Raw genomic sequence first — 12,823 nt, 5'->3', positions numbered from 1 at the left:
TTATTTTGGTTATTTATAGCAGAGTATGGTTTAATTTTTAATGGTCCGGCCAACTTGACATCTACCGAGGCCGTTTGTGGCCCACAATGTGAAATGAGTTTGACACACCTGGCCAAGAAAGCAAAATGACAAAACGACACGATCTCTTTGTGCAACTCGTCTTACTATACACGGTGCATTTGTGGGAATAGTTTTGAAACAAATCTGCCCCCCCCCCTGATGTGAAGCCATCACACTTCCACTGCTGATAGCAGCTTTGGTGTGGAAAACATACAGAATAGTATTCAAGTCAAACGCTGCTCGCGATTGCTTTTTGATTGACGGCTGAGGTCTACTTGTCGGCGGCGTGCTCGCTCGCTGCCCCCTTTGCTGACGTTTTTTTTTCCGATCACTTCCAGCGACTTAGTGAGTCACAACAAAATTAAAGGAGCAACGTGTCGTAATAACGCTCCCCAATTATCTACATCTATATACTCAGAGATAAACTGCGAAGAACGTTAAAATTACTCACTGAGAACAGCTCTTGTGGACAGCGGAAAAACTTGCTCATTGAACCGGAAGTGGTACCGTTCTTGTGCTTGTACTTATTCTTCTTCTTCTTGGATGTCTTTCGTTTATATCGCCCCCTACTGTCCGGGAAAACACAAAGGCGTTTGGTCAGCAATCAGAATCTAATTTACAGTATTAGCCAAGCGTGCAAAAACACAAAGCACTAAATTAGGGCCAATCTTGAAGAAGCACACATTTCAAGGGCAGCTGATCCACTGAGCTGCTTTGTTCACTGCTGCTGTTGCAGTTAATATTCACTATTTTTGTTATGATGCAGCATGTTTGATTGTTGTTGGATGAAGTTTAATTTTGTTGCTTGTTTATTGTTTGGAGCCTTTTTAATGGTCAATAAAATAAGCAAAAAGCCATTTCTTTGCTTGATAATTGTTGCTATTTGCAGTCAGTAGAGTGCAATATTTAGTTCACCAAGTCATTTTTCAAAATGTATGCTAAATTTGTCATAAAAAATTAAAAGAAAAGCTAAAGTTAAAAGAGCCGTTTAAGAGCCAAAAACAGCCGGCTCTTTTCACTGAGCCGATCCAAATGAACCGGACCACCGAAAAGAGCCGAAAATCCCATCACTAATCTCAAGGGTTGAACAATGGGAGTCAAGCGCTGCACCGCCACCCGGTGCCACTTTTAGGTACTACATGATCACAGTGTTGTCTCTTGCAAATCGTTCGTTACAACGATGACTCGGTATAGAGCCAGTTGATGGGACCCGAGGGTTAAAAAAAAAAAAGCGAAACGTTGCTGTTAATAAATTAAGCCGATTTGCATTGTTTGTGCTCTTCTGTTCCATCCAAAAAAATGCCACAAATTGGCGCCATAGCAAAGCCTAAAAGATACACCTCCAATGAGATGTAAAAACTAAGCTCAGGGAATGTATTTGTTTTTTTGTCGTGCCCTTTTTATTCTAAAACTATTATTTTGTGTGTTTTTTGTAACTATTCCTTGGATGTGCACTTGAGACAATGACAAAGAATCCACTGAACAATTCAAGTAAATCATACAAACTCCTCGCACTCACATACAGTTGGATAGATCATTAAAATTCACACAGTGATACAAACGTCTGAACGTTTGCAGCACTCTGAAGCCTTGTGTGAAATGTTTCAGTCGACACACTGTATGTCGACTTGATTCAACCTAAAACTGAGCCATTTGAAGTGGTCACGCGGAGACCGGATGATTTAACACTTATAAGTTGAAGGGGTTGGGAACACTGAGGATGAATGTGCTCCCCATCTGTTCCATGTACAGTACAAGCTTGTTTTAATGCATCATAGCTTGATTAAACAAAGCCTACACTACATCAGAGATGATTTGTCAAACAAGCATTACTCAGATTTTCCAGACATGAAACACCAGTGTCCGCTTCAGTTAAAATATTACTCTCTAACTGCAACCATCTGTGCGTGCGTGCGTGTGCATTCGCAAGTGTAACTCATCATCCGCGTGCATTCGCGTGTTCTGAATCATGCTTGAATGTCTTTCCAAAGCCACTTCCAGGTACGTTCATTGGATCTCTGCTCAAACAAAGATTAGTGGATTATGCAAGGTTCACATGAAAAAAAAAAAAAAAGCCCATCCATCCACCCATGCACGTCACCAAGTGCCCATGTTCTCATCAGGGGAGGCTGAGAGGTCAGACAGGAAGGCTGAGGGGTCAGACAGGATTTCCCTCGCCGCTAACAGTTGGGCACATAAATATCAAACTCGGAACAAACATGTTTTTTGAGGGGGAGAAGGCAACAGGAAACGCCAGACAAAGCGTCTGTGACGAAGTTCAAGTGGGAACGTTTTCTTGAGAAATGCAGTTTTGTTTGCCTCCGTAGGCCTTGACCCCGTAACAACACACAGCATGAGTCGCTCCGAGCTTTGAGTGGCTCTTGTGTAAACACACATCAGCCACTTCATTAAGTACACTACAGCAGAGGTAGGGAAACTATCAGCGCCTGCCATGCAAGTCTAAAACGACTAAAACATGAAAAGACTGTAAACCCAAAACATGTTTCCCACAAACACTTTTAATACACAGTCGGTACCAAGTTCAGGCGCTGCTGTGTGTCGTTTGCATGGTCTCCCCGTTCTTCCTTGAGTTTTTGTCCCAAAACATGCATTTTAGGCTAATTGAAAACTAAATTGCCCACAGGGGGGGGGGGGGTGGTTATGAGTGTGAATGGTCGCCGATGTAGGCCGCCTCTTGCCCAAAGTTGACTGGGATCGGCTCGAATGTTGGACAACTTCAGTGAACTTACAATGAGGATCTCAATACTCAAATGTCAAACTAATCTCGAGGTATGGCGTGGACAGTACATTCTTCTGCTTCCTGTTTGTAATGGAAAAAGCAACCTAGTGTGAAAATAAGACTCACATGTCGAGCGACTGCACAACTCATCAAATACTGTGTGTGAGTTTCCAATCAAGGAGACATGCTGCCATCTTGTGTTTCATCTGTGTAGGACAAAAAAAGAAAAAAAACTTGGGAAGGTCATACCTTATATTTTGGCATCTAAAACAACGAAAATGATGCATCTTGTTATGAAAATAACAATGATAAAACAGTGAGTAAAGAATACAAATCTCACTTCTCGAAACAAAAAGATGTGGACCCAGCTCGACTTCATGAAAGCGATTACCTACAACAGGAAGAACTGGGGGGGGACGACTAAAAACGACTCAATTGTTTTTGTGGTCAGAACAAAGCTTTGTCTCATCCAGTAGTCCAACTTCAGCACCATCGTGGTGTCACGGAACAACGTTGGAGTGATTTGAGGCGCGTGCGTCACTTGTAGCGCTATGATGTCTACAAAGTATATTCATTTGCTCAGAAGAAGTCATTTTCTCTACGTATTTATCAAACGGTGAGCATGTGACTGACCAGCAGCCAGTCCTTGCTCATATGTACATCAGTAATCAATCTTACTCTGGAGGACCTGGAGCTTTCATGGCCATGCTGGCCGGATAACTCCGGTTCCGTCTGATCCCGTCCGGCCCGAAGGGGGAGCCTGATCTGCGTAGCCCACCCAGAGGCCCCCCAAGTATGGGCCCAGGACTGGCTGCTCGGGCCCCCGCCGCCCCGGCCACCCCGAGCCGTTTCACCTTGTCCAGCAGGTTGAGGTTGTGCACGGTCACGCTCACGTCGGTCTGGCTCTCGCAGTCCCGCCCCTTCTGTCGGCCCCTCGTCCTTCCCGTCACCTCCTTCAGGATGGACCGCGCCGGCTTCGAAGCCAGGAAGTTGTCATAAGAGGGGCTCTTGAAGTCAAAGCCCAGGGAGGTCGCTATGGCTGAAGGCCCCTGTCCTGTGGGGGAGCTCGGAGGGGTGGAGGGACGCAACGGCTCGGGCTCGGGGGGTCTGGTAGGAGTAATGGAAGTGCTGAATAAAAGCCCCTGGTTGGCCTGACTGGCATCCAATCCCTGACTCTGGTGATACATGGCTGCAGAAATGCCTCTCTCCTGTAGGAGGCGCACTAGGCCCAGGCAAGTGCTCGTGGTCCGCGTGGCATCTCTGCGGACCAATGGAACAGACAAGTCAGGTAAGGTCATCTGAAGCGCTTTCCAGTTGGTCCATCGAGGAGCTTTTTGGTGCGTTTTTTTTGCCTGAGATTTGTTGACGACTCTGACGGCCTCAGACTGAGCCTGCGGGGCGTGCAGGGTGTTGCGGCGGGCGTGCCCAGTAGAGAGCTGGTCATTACGCAGGAGGACGACGCAGGGATGGCGTGCAAACTGTCGAGCAAAACGAGCCGACTTGAGTCTCTTCTATTAAATTCCGTCTTCTGTTTTAATTTGGTCAGGTGGGCACTCCGTATTCGTACTGCGGGCTTACCTGGGCGTGACCCGCGTCTGCTCGTCAGTCGGATGCAGAATGCGGCAGGTTGTGAAGGTGTAGGTGGAGCTTGTATGGGCCATGCATTTACCTGGATAGTATGCGGCTGCACACAAAAACGAATCCTCATTAAAACAAAAAAAACAAACTGCCACAACATCGTTTTCACAGCATGTCTTCCCGCCTCACCGAGCGCATCAGTGTTGCTGAGGTGTGGCGACGGGGATGGCGAGGGTGGAGTCAAGCGTGGCGAGGGCTGCCCCAGGCTCGAGGAGGTGCAGGGCAGAGCCGGGGAGGCCAAAGCGGAGGTGGTGGGCAGATTCTGGAAGTACTGCTCTCCCGCTTCGTCCTCCTCCAAGCTCCCCCAAGAATACACCTGCGGACAACCATTCAGACATGGAAGAATACGGCAATAGGGGGAACATTTGTTTCCCTCAAGCATTGAGCCACGTAAAAGTGCCGGAGAATATTGCTTGGGCATGTCACGTACAATCGGGCGAGTTTGAAATGGGTGCATGTGGTTGACTCGCAAAGTGGAAGAGGGGATGGAAAGACACTCGGACGCTCAAGGAGACTTCGGATAAAATTGCCTTCTCTTGTTTTTTGAGCTTTTTTTTTTTTTCCATTTTGATGATTGAGAAATTTGGATTTATTTACGCCACATGTAAAACTTTGACAAAACCATTTTAGCCACTTATTGATGTGATTTTGATCACAGGTAAAAAAATGTCGTTAACTACGATTGTGGATGAAATAAAACAGATTCATCCATTTATCATGCCCATTCCCATTTGGAAGTACACGACATTCATCAACATTGACAAACTGTACGGTGGGACATACGGACCTGTTCAAGCTCCAGTTCGAGGGGTCGGTACCCTTTAGACACGACCCCCGGCCTGGCGTCCAGAATCACCCCGAGATGCGGCTGGGCTAATTGCTGCCAGTGATGGAGGGTGGCCGAGCCTACGGTGGAAAGACACGTATGACCGCGCTGTACCGCACCCAGCTGGTGTTGCCCGTGATGTGTTTTGGATGGGATGCGGTCTAAGGTGATGGTTTGAGTGAACCAAATGCGAGAAGACAACTCAAGGGTGATAAAAGCGACAGAAAGAGAAATGAAATTTGAATGACAGAAAAAAAAAAAACTTTTATTAGTCAGACACGGTGAAATGAAGAAAGGGAAGTACACCATGTGGACAGAAGGAAAGGAAAAACAGATGAGTCGAAAAGCAAAGCAAAATGAAGCGTGAGAAGGAAAACAGGAGTTGCGTCGACACAATCTGATGAGATCCAAGACTGTATCAATAAATGATGCCTTAATTACGTCTGGTATTGTGACTGTACAATGCTATTGCATCACAGTGAGGCCTGCTCATATATCAGACGCTCGAAATTCATTCAAACCCGTGTTGAAGACTTACACTTAGATCAACGCATTAGCGGGTGCTTTGAAGAGTGAAGCGATGAACCAAGCTTCGTGTTGTGTTATTCTCGTTTTGTGCAATATTCTGCCATGTTAAGATCAATCGTGTGATGTCATAAAACAAAAGAAAAAAAATCAAACTTTATCTTTATCAACCCTACCGATAAAGTACTCAAAATATTAGCAAGCCATCTCTGTGTGATACAATGCAGCTCTACATCCACAATAACAATGTTCTCAAATTGTAACTCTTAAAAAGGAGCGCTATGAATGCGCTTTTTTTTTTTTTTTTTTTTTTTTTTTTAACAGTAGTGCTGGAATTCAACATTGTCGTCAGTTAGGATGTCCAAAGGAGCCGAAAGGTCAAACAGTCGTCATCATTCCTAAAAAGCATTCCATTACCAGCGGATGATTGACCACATTAAGATGAAACGACGTCGGTTTTCACACAGAGGCGTTTTCTGCACAGGATGGCCGGTTAATTCACACGCTCTCTCTCAGCGGGTTTCCTATTAAAATTCGGGGATATTTGTGTTTCACATCAGGTGCCCTCCTCCAACAATTTTGGAGCATCTTCTGCCACTGAAGCCAGGGGGCGCCAAAGGGAGTTCTCTCAATCGAGGACGGCCACTTTAGAGCCACGCTCTGGGCTGCGTGTCCCTGCACAAAGTGTGAGGGGAAGCAAAGACACCTGACTTGTGATGACGCATGAGAGACCAGAAAGAGTTGAAGAGCATGAGCGAGGGGGGCGTGGCCTTCCCCTCGCTCAGCGCCTTCCTCTTCCTGCTCCCGGCTTTGTCGCTGGCCCACCTCCTGCCCCGCTCCCTCTCCAAGCCAGCACCGGTCTTCCTCACCCAAGCCCACCCGCCCGCTCTTTCTCCCTCGGGTGTCTGCCCGGGCCTGCCCTCCTCCTCGCTCCTCCTCCTCCTCCTCCTCCTGCTCTCTCGCTCCTTTTTCGCCCCGCCCTCACCTTCCAGCGGCTTGACAATCTGCAGTTTGTCGGGCAGGTAGGGCCCCCTAGAGGCCCACAGGTGGAGGTTCCCCAGCGACATGATGCTTTCCGAGGGGGTCATGACGCTCCCCTGGCCGGCGGCGTCAGGGAGGCCGACACCTCGCCGCCGCTCCCGCTCCTCCTCGAAGAAGCGCCGCTCGCTCAGGTTGTTCTGACGCCGCAGGGACAGGCGGCGCAGGGCCAGACGCAAATCCTCAGCGCCGCTTGCCTTCTTCTCTCGGCTGTCTGCGTTCCTAAAGAGTCACAGGAAGTGTTGCGCCGCAAGCTTTTCAAACTCATCTTGGTCAACGAAAGCGGTCTTTATTTGAAGCAGTTTTGGATAACGGTGACATGATCTGTCGCGAATCCCCTCCTCACCTCTCCTGATTGGACGCCGTCTCCATGAGAATGCTCTGAGCGCGGTTGTCCAGGGCGACGCCGTCCCCGCCCAGGTCGCCTCCACACAGGCTGGAGTGGGGGCTGCTGAGCCCGCTGGACATGGGCGACGTGCGCGAGGACAAGGACTGGTTGGAGCCCGGAATGTTGCCGCCGGTCGGGGTCACAGAACGCCGACGCGCTGTCTGGTTCACATTCTTGACCGTCTCGAAAACACGCTTGCGGTGGACCCTACCGGAGTAAACATCCCAAATCACGATTTCAAGATGAACACATGCGGTGGGGATGGAGAGCGGCTTTGTTCGACTTGGATGAAGGTGCAAACAAACAACGGGAACACCTGCACAGTCCAAGAGAATGAAATACTATTGCATCATTTGGTTGCCATCTTATTCCACCCCCCCGAGATACGATATTGCCTCAAATAAAGGCCTCCCTGTGTCCGCGAATTGTCGAGGACACACCCACGTGAATCAATAAACGCCTCACTTCAAATACACCCGTCTTGTCGAGGACACACCCACGTGAATCAATAAACGCCATTGGCCATTGGGGTCACTTTTAGTGCGACATCCCCGAATATCAAAGTGAAATATTTCAGCCGTACTTTTGCTGCTCACAGTCGGGGTCGTCCAGGCTCAGCTCCTTCCTCATGGTTCCCTCAATCTCGGCAGCCAGGGAATCCTGCCAAGCACACGCGTGAGCCGCGTGCATCTTGTGCACGGACGCACATTCACGCAGCACTGCAAGGCCCTCACCATGGGGTACAATCCGAGCGGATGGAAGCGTCTGGGCGTTCCCACGGCGTAGTTCCTGTTCCTCAAGTTCTTCAGCTCCTCCTGGGCCTCGTGTAGCATTTCGATGCACTCTGAGTACTTCTCCTCCAACTCTTGCAGCTGGTGGAAACGTTGCGTATTAAGGTCACATTTTGGCGACAAGGTGGCATGTACATAAAAAATAAAATAAAATAAAAGAACCCTCACCAAAAAAACATCATTTTTTTGCCCTGTGACTTTTTTTGTTGCTGTTTTGATTTAGTAAGAGACGATTTGGTGACTGAAAAAATGCTTTGGGTGAGAATATTTTGGGTGAGTGAGAGATTTCTGGTGCGCATGAGAAGCTTTTTGGTGAACGTGAGAAGCTTTTTTGTGCAGATGCAAAGTTTTAGAGTGTCGGTCGCCACGACAACCTAAGACTCACCTCGGCGGTGAGCTGCCTTTGCGCATCTTTGGCCGCGATCAGATGCTGAGAGAGCTCTTCGTTCTCCACGGCAAACTGCGCACGGGCAGACAGGAAGTTGGCGATGAACACGGGAAGGAAAGGCCACGTTTCTCTTGTGTATGTTATTTGCATTACTCACAGACTTGGCTTTCTTCTGCAAGTCGACAATTTGGGAGAGGAGGTGCGTAATCTCTTCTTGCTGTCGGGAGGCGTCGTCGGTCTTGCGCGCGAGCTCCTCCGCGATGGTCGAGATTTGAAGACTGGACAACCCTGCGGGGGGAAAAGTTGTCGTTTTCAAAGTTTGTTCCCAGCAACGACACGCAAAGTCGACAAATGGAGGAAACCGACTGAGTTCCTTCACGCAGTCATTGACGAGCTGCTGCTCCTTCTCCTCGTACGTCTCGGTCTCGGACTTGAGATGGCTCGCCTGCGCGCGGGCATAAAACGCGCTGAGGTGACGTCGCGGCATCAACGGCAAGACGGACAAGGCGGCCGTCATTGACGGACAGACCTCTGAGCGGAGCGACAGGTTCTCTTCTTCCAGCTCCTTGAGTTTCCTCTGCAGGGTGTCGCTCAGGAAACCTCCCGCGGCAGCTTCCACCCGACTCCTCTTACCCCTTCGGGCACACAAGAACAAGGTCGACATAACAACTGAAATTGACATCAACTTTTACTCTTTTGAGCTCCAACATGTGATATACTTAAAAATGAATATAAAATGATTGCTTTGCTGACATCTGGCTTCATCTCGACGCTCTCGGAGGGAAGGGAAGAGCCTTCTTTTGTCTACCGCCATCTTGTGGCATCTATAAGCAATTACAAAGCTTTTTGGGTGGCCATCAATTATTCATGGGCAATTTGCAAACTTGACAGTACAAGCCAACTGCGCACGAGTAACTTAAGCGATCATGGGTGCCCAGAAGTATACAGTATGTAAGTCCATTAAAAAAATGCAGACGTTGGCGATCCGCCGGACTCCTCCTCGCTCTCGTCGGCCGCATTGGTGTAAAACTGCAGCAGCTCGTCCTTCAGGTTCAATTCATGGTGCAGCTGGGCCACCTGCCGGACCAAAAGCTTCCATTCAAGTCAATCCCTCCCATGCGACGCACGGCAACAAGAAATCTGTCGTGTGGGTGTGTTTCGGTGGACCTCTTCAGTGATTTGTCCCACTTGCTCTTCCAGATAGTCGTTGTGCTCAGTCAGAACGCGATTCTTCTTCAGGAGAGACTGGCCGATCTTTGCAGCCAACTCCAGATCTCTCTCTTTCTAACGCACAAGACCAAAAGCGACATTGGAGACACTTTTGATGTACAGTATTCGCAACACAAGCAGATGGATATTTATAGCGCATCCGTTTGAGGCGGGCACCATGGAGCCCAAAAATACCTCACACACACCCAAACGCCTGAGATTTTTATTTTTGGAAAAAGTAAGACTTTTTTTGTTGAAGGTGTGAGTTAAAATGTATGTGAGCGAAAGAAAGCCGGAAAAAAAAAACCCCACATCCATGCCAAATCGGGATGTTGATTGGCGCTTTCATGCACCAAGTCCCTCCCCCCCTTGGCCTGTGGCCAAGGTTACGATTCAACTAGCTCATTGCTGAAATGAGTCCTGATTTTTGGTTGTTTTGCAAATGTGAGAGCTTTTTGTTGTGTGCGAGAGGCATTTATTTGTGTGAACATTTTTTTTGGGTGTGTGTCGCATGTGACTTTTTGTGTACGTGCTCGTGTGAATGTCAGATGTGTCGGGATTTTTTTCCTCCACGACATCTCAGACGAGTGAGCTCACCTCCTCCAGAAGACGTGTGACGGCATCAATGTCACTGAAGGTCTTTGTCATCTGGCCCACTCTGTCAGCACACAGCACTGTGGACACACACACGCACACGGAAGAGGAGGTTAGCGAGGACGCACAAAGAGACATGACGCAACCTCCGCAGTTTTCCAGAATATTCATTTCAGAGGTAGCGGCCAGGTCAAGTTTGTGCGAGGCTTTCGTCAGCAATGACGCCGATGATGTTGTTGATGTTTTTTTTCCATGGCGCACAACCCGCAGGCGCTAACTCTTATTGACTTTGTCCAATCGATGATCAGCTCGCTGCGACATTGCAAGAACTACAGTTTGCGACGCACATATTTCAATTGCCATGTACATACTACCAAAAAAAACAAAAAAAAAAACAAAGTTTTAATTAAATGAAGCATTTTCAAAAAAATAAAAATGACCAAACCTCTTCTAAAAGTGAAACTAAACAAACAACCTCCCCCCCCCCACTGCATACAGTATTGCACCATCATTGGTCAACTGCAATTTCTATTTCAAATAAACACCTCACACAGTGACGTCTTTTACCTTTCTTCTTCTCCGGACAACGCCAATCGTCCGACTCATCCCTTCTTAACGTCTCCATCCCGCTCTCACTTCCCATCTCCCCTTTGAGTTCCACTCCGACCGGCGAGTCACGTTCTCATGCTGTCCCTCTCTCGGTGCCACACGCCCCCGCCCGCCCCACCGGTGGAGCCAGAGAGAGTGAACGAGTCGCGTGGAGCTCACTTTTGGAAGAGGAGACCAATGGCTGGGCCAAGGATGGGCCATCGTTCAACCGGTTACTAAAATGTAACATTCTGAGGCGACCAATTGAGTATTTTCCTAAATTTGGAGAACTAGACCTGTGGAGGAAATACTGTACCTCCCATCCAGGCCACATCATCCTAAACTGCATAAATCAAATTTCACACCTTTTGGCATACCTGCCCCCTGCATAAATGTATCATCAATAACTTGCGTTATCAGTTCGACCTTGGATTCATTTGGTAGTGGAGTACATCTTTCAGTTGTCTGAGAATTATGGTCTACTTAATTTTATTACACAATGCTTATTGACTTTTTTTAAAATCTTGCACTCGATATACATCATATACTGAAAAAAAAAAGAAAAACGGAACCAAAATGTACCTTTTTTTTAAACTAATAAAACCAACAAACTGGTTCTAAAACTGGATGAAAAGTCACTGAATTTTTAAAAATTCTAAGCAAAATAAGTACCTCTCATGAAAAGTCAAAAACTCGTCCAACCCCGGTTGTGCACTACAATATATGATTTAAAGCGTGAAAGGTGAAACTGCGCAGACTTACAAAAGTATTTGAGCGTCTCTTCTATCTGCTCGGTGGTCAGGTCGAGCGGGGCGTCGGCGGCCAGCAGGGGCGTGTGCAGCCAGTCATCGTGGTCGTAGCCGTAAACCGTGTCGGCCCGCAAGCGATAAACTGGCAGCTGCTCCTCCAGGAGGCTGATAATCTCAAATTCGGGCAAGTCGGTGCTGTTGCACACATCTAAAGGCATATCGCAATATCAAAGAAGCTCCTCACCTCACGCCAACATCGTGCCACCGAAGAAAAACTGATTGACTCAGGAGAGTTCTGCAGCAAATATCAGATGATAGCCCCCGCCGCCCCCTCACAAAAAAATCCACGAATAGGGCGAATTTGCGAATGGCAAACATGAATTTGTGGGGCTTCGGGGAATTAGATTACAACCTGATGTTTTACCTGTGATGGTCTCCGCGTCCTTGTAGTCAGAGAGGGCCCTGAAGATGTCAGGCTGACTGGATTCGCCCTCCCCGACATACTGATCCTCATCATTGTGCGCCCAGTCAGGGCCCGGGTCCGGGTCCGGATCCGGAGCAGGGGGCTGGGAGGGACCCGGGGAGGCCAGCTTGACTCACCTGTCACTGGCGGAAGGAAACGGTGGCCATGGGCCTCTTGAGCTGACGGAGAGAGAACGACAAAACGCACAACCACTTAGTGTAAGAGGAACAACCATTGAAATCATATCAATGTTTTGTAAAGCCAAAGTCTCCTGCGATCAATGCGCCTCCCGCCTTGAAGTTGAGTGTCGCTGACTCAGCGGTGTGCTGTCTGCCAGCAGCATGCTTTAAATCATGCAAAACATCACTGCAGAGGACATTCATCTGCGCCGAAACAGACTGATACGGCAGGGAAACTAACCGACTTTACTAATTACAATGAATTAACTCAAAATTTACTCTTTGAGAGAAATAAATACAAAGGAGATGTTACATGAATAAACATGTTTTTGATCACAAAGTTTAAGAAAGAAGGGGGGGTTAAATTAATGCAATAAATATTACACAACATGCATGTAAATCAAGGATGGGCAAACTTGTGCTCATTTGATTTTTAAAATGGACTGAAGGGCCACATTGTTTGCGGAAAAGGTTAAATATATTTGGAAGTGTATTTTATATATAAAACAATAAGACATCCATTTTTCGTGTGCTATTTCGAATTCATTCAACTGTATTTAATCATCAATCAGTTAACAACGGGAAATTTAAAGTTACATTTTTAAAAATTGTTTTCTTACAATAAATCAATTAACCATTTTTAAATG

At 47.5% G+C, this 12,823-nt stretch overlaps 1 protein-coding gene across 5 annotated transcripts; it reads right to left on the bottom strand.

The window, feature by feature from the left end:
* Nucleotides 1-2,715: 2,715 nt before the first annotated feature.
* trak1b (trafficking protein, kinesin binding 1b) lies at nt 2,716-12,068 on the bottom strand. 5 transcript variants are annotated; one of them, XM_019875607.1, is made up of 18 exons: nt 11,959-12,068; nt 11,548-11,742; nt 10,201-10,277; nt 9,562-9,678; nt 9,371-9,471; nt 8,924-9,029; nt 8,761-8,839; nt 8,552-8,682; nt 8,392-8,466; nt 7,950-8,087; nt 7,799-7,875; nt 7,174-7,422; nt 6,775-7,049; nt 5,226-5,344; nt 4,568-4,754; nt 4,379-4,484; nt 4,153-4,278; nt 2,716-4,060 (listed from the first exon to the last, which is right to left on the bottom strand). In XM_019875607.1, exons 3-18 carry the CDS (start codon nt 10,249-10,251, stop codon nt 3,475-3,477), a joined length of 2,523 nt encoding a protein of 840 aa, XP_019731166.1. In that variant the 5' UTR covers nt 10,252-10,277; nt 11,548-11,742; nt 11,959-12,068; the 3' UTR covers nt 2,716-3,474. The 5 variants fall into 5 exon arrangements, with proteins under 5 accessions (XP_019731166.1, XP_019731165.1, XP_019731164.1 ...); XM_019875606.1 differs by having other exon boundaries at nt 8,552-8,839; XM_019875605.1 differs by lacking the exons at nt 11,548-11,742; nt 11,959-12,068 and adding an exon at nt 10,765-10,990.
* Nucleotides 12,069-12,823: the final 755 nt, after the last annotated feature.

This window comes from Hippocampus comes, unplaced genomic scaffold, assembly GCF_001891065.2.
Source record: "Hippocampus comes isolate QL1 unplaced genomic scaffold, H_comes_QL1_v1.1 scaffold12, whole genome shotgun sequence".
NCBI classification, from domain to species: domain Eukaryota; kingdom Metazoa; phylum Chordata; class Actinopteri; order Syngnathiformes; family Syngnathidae; genus Hippocampus; species Hippocampus comes.
This window is presented reverse-complemented; position numbering and strand designations above follow the sequence as displayed.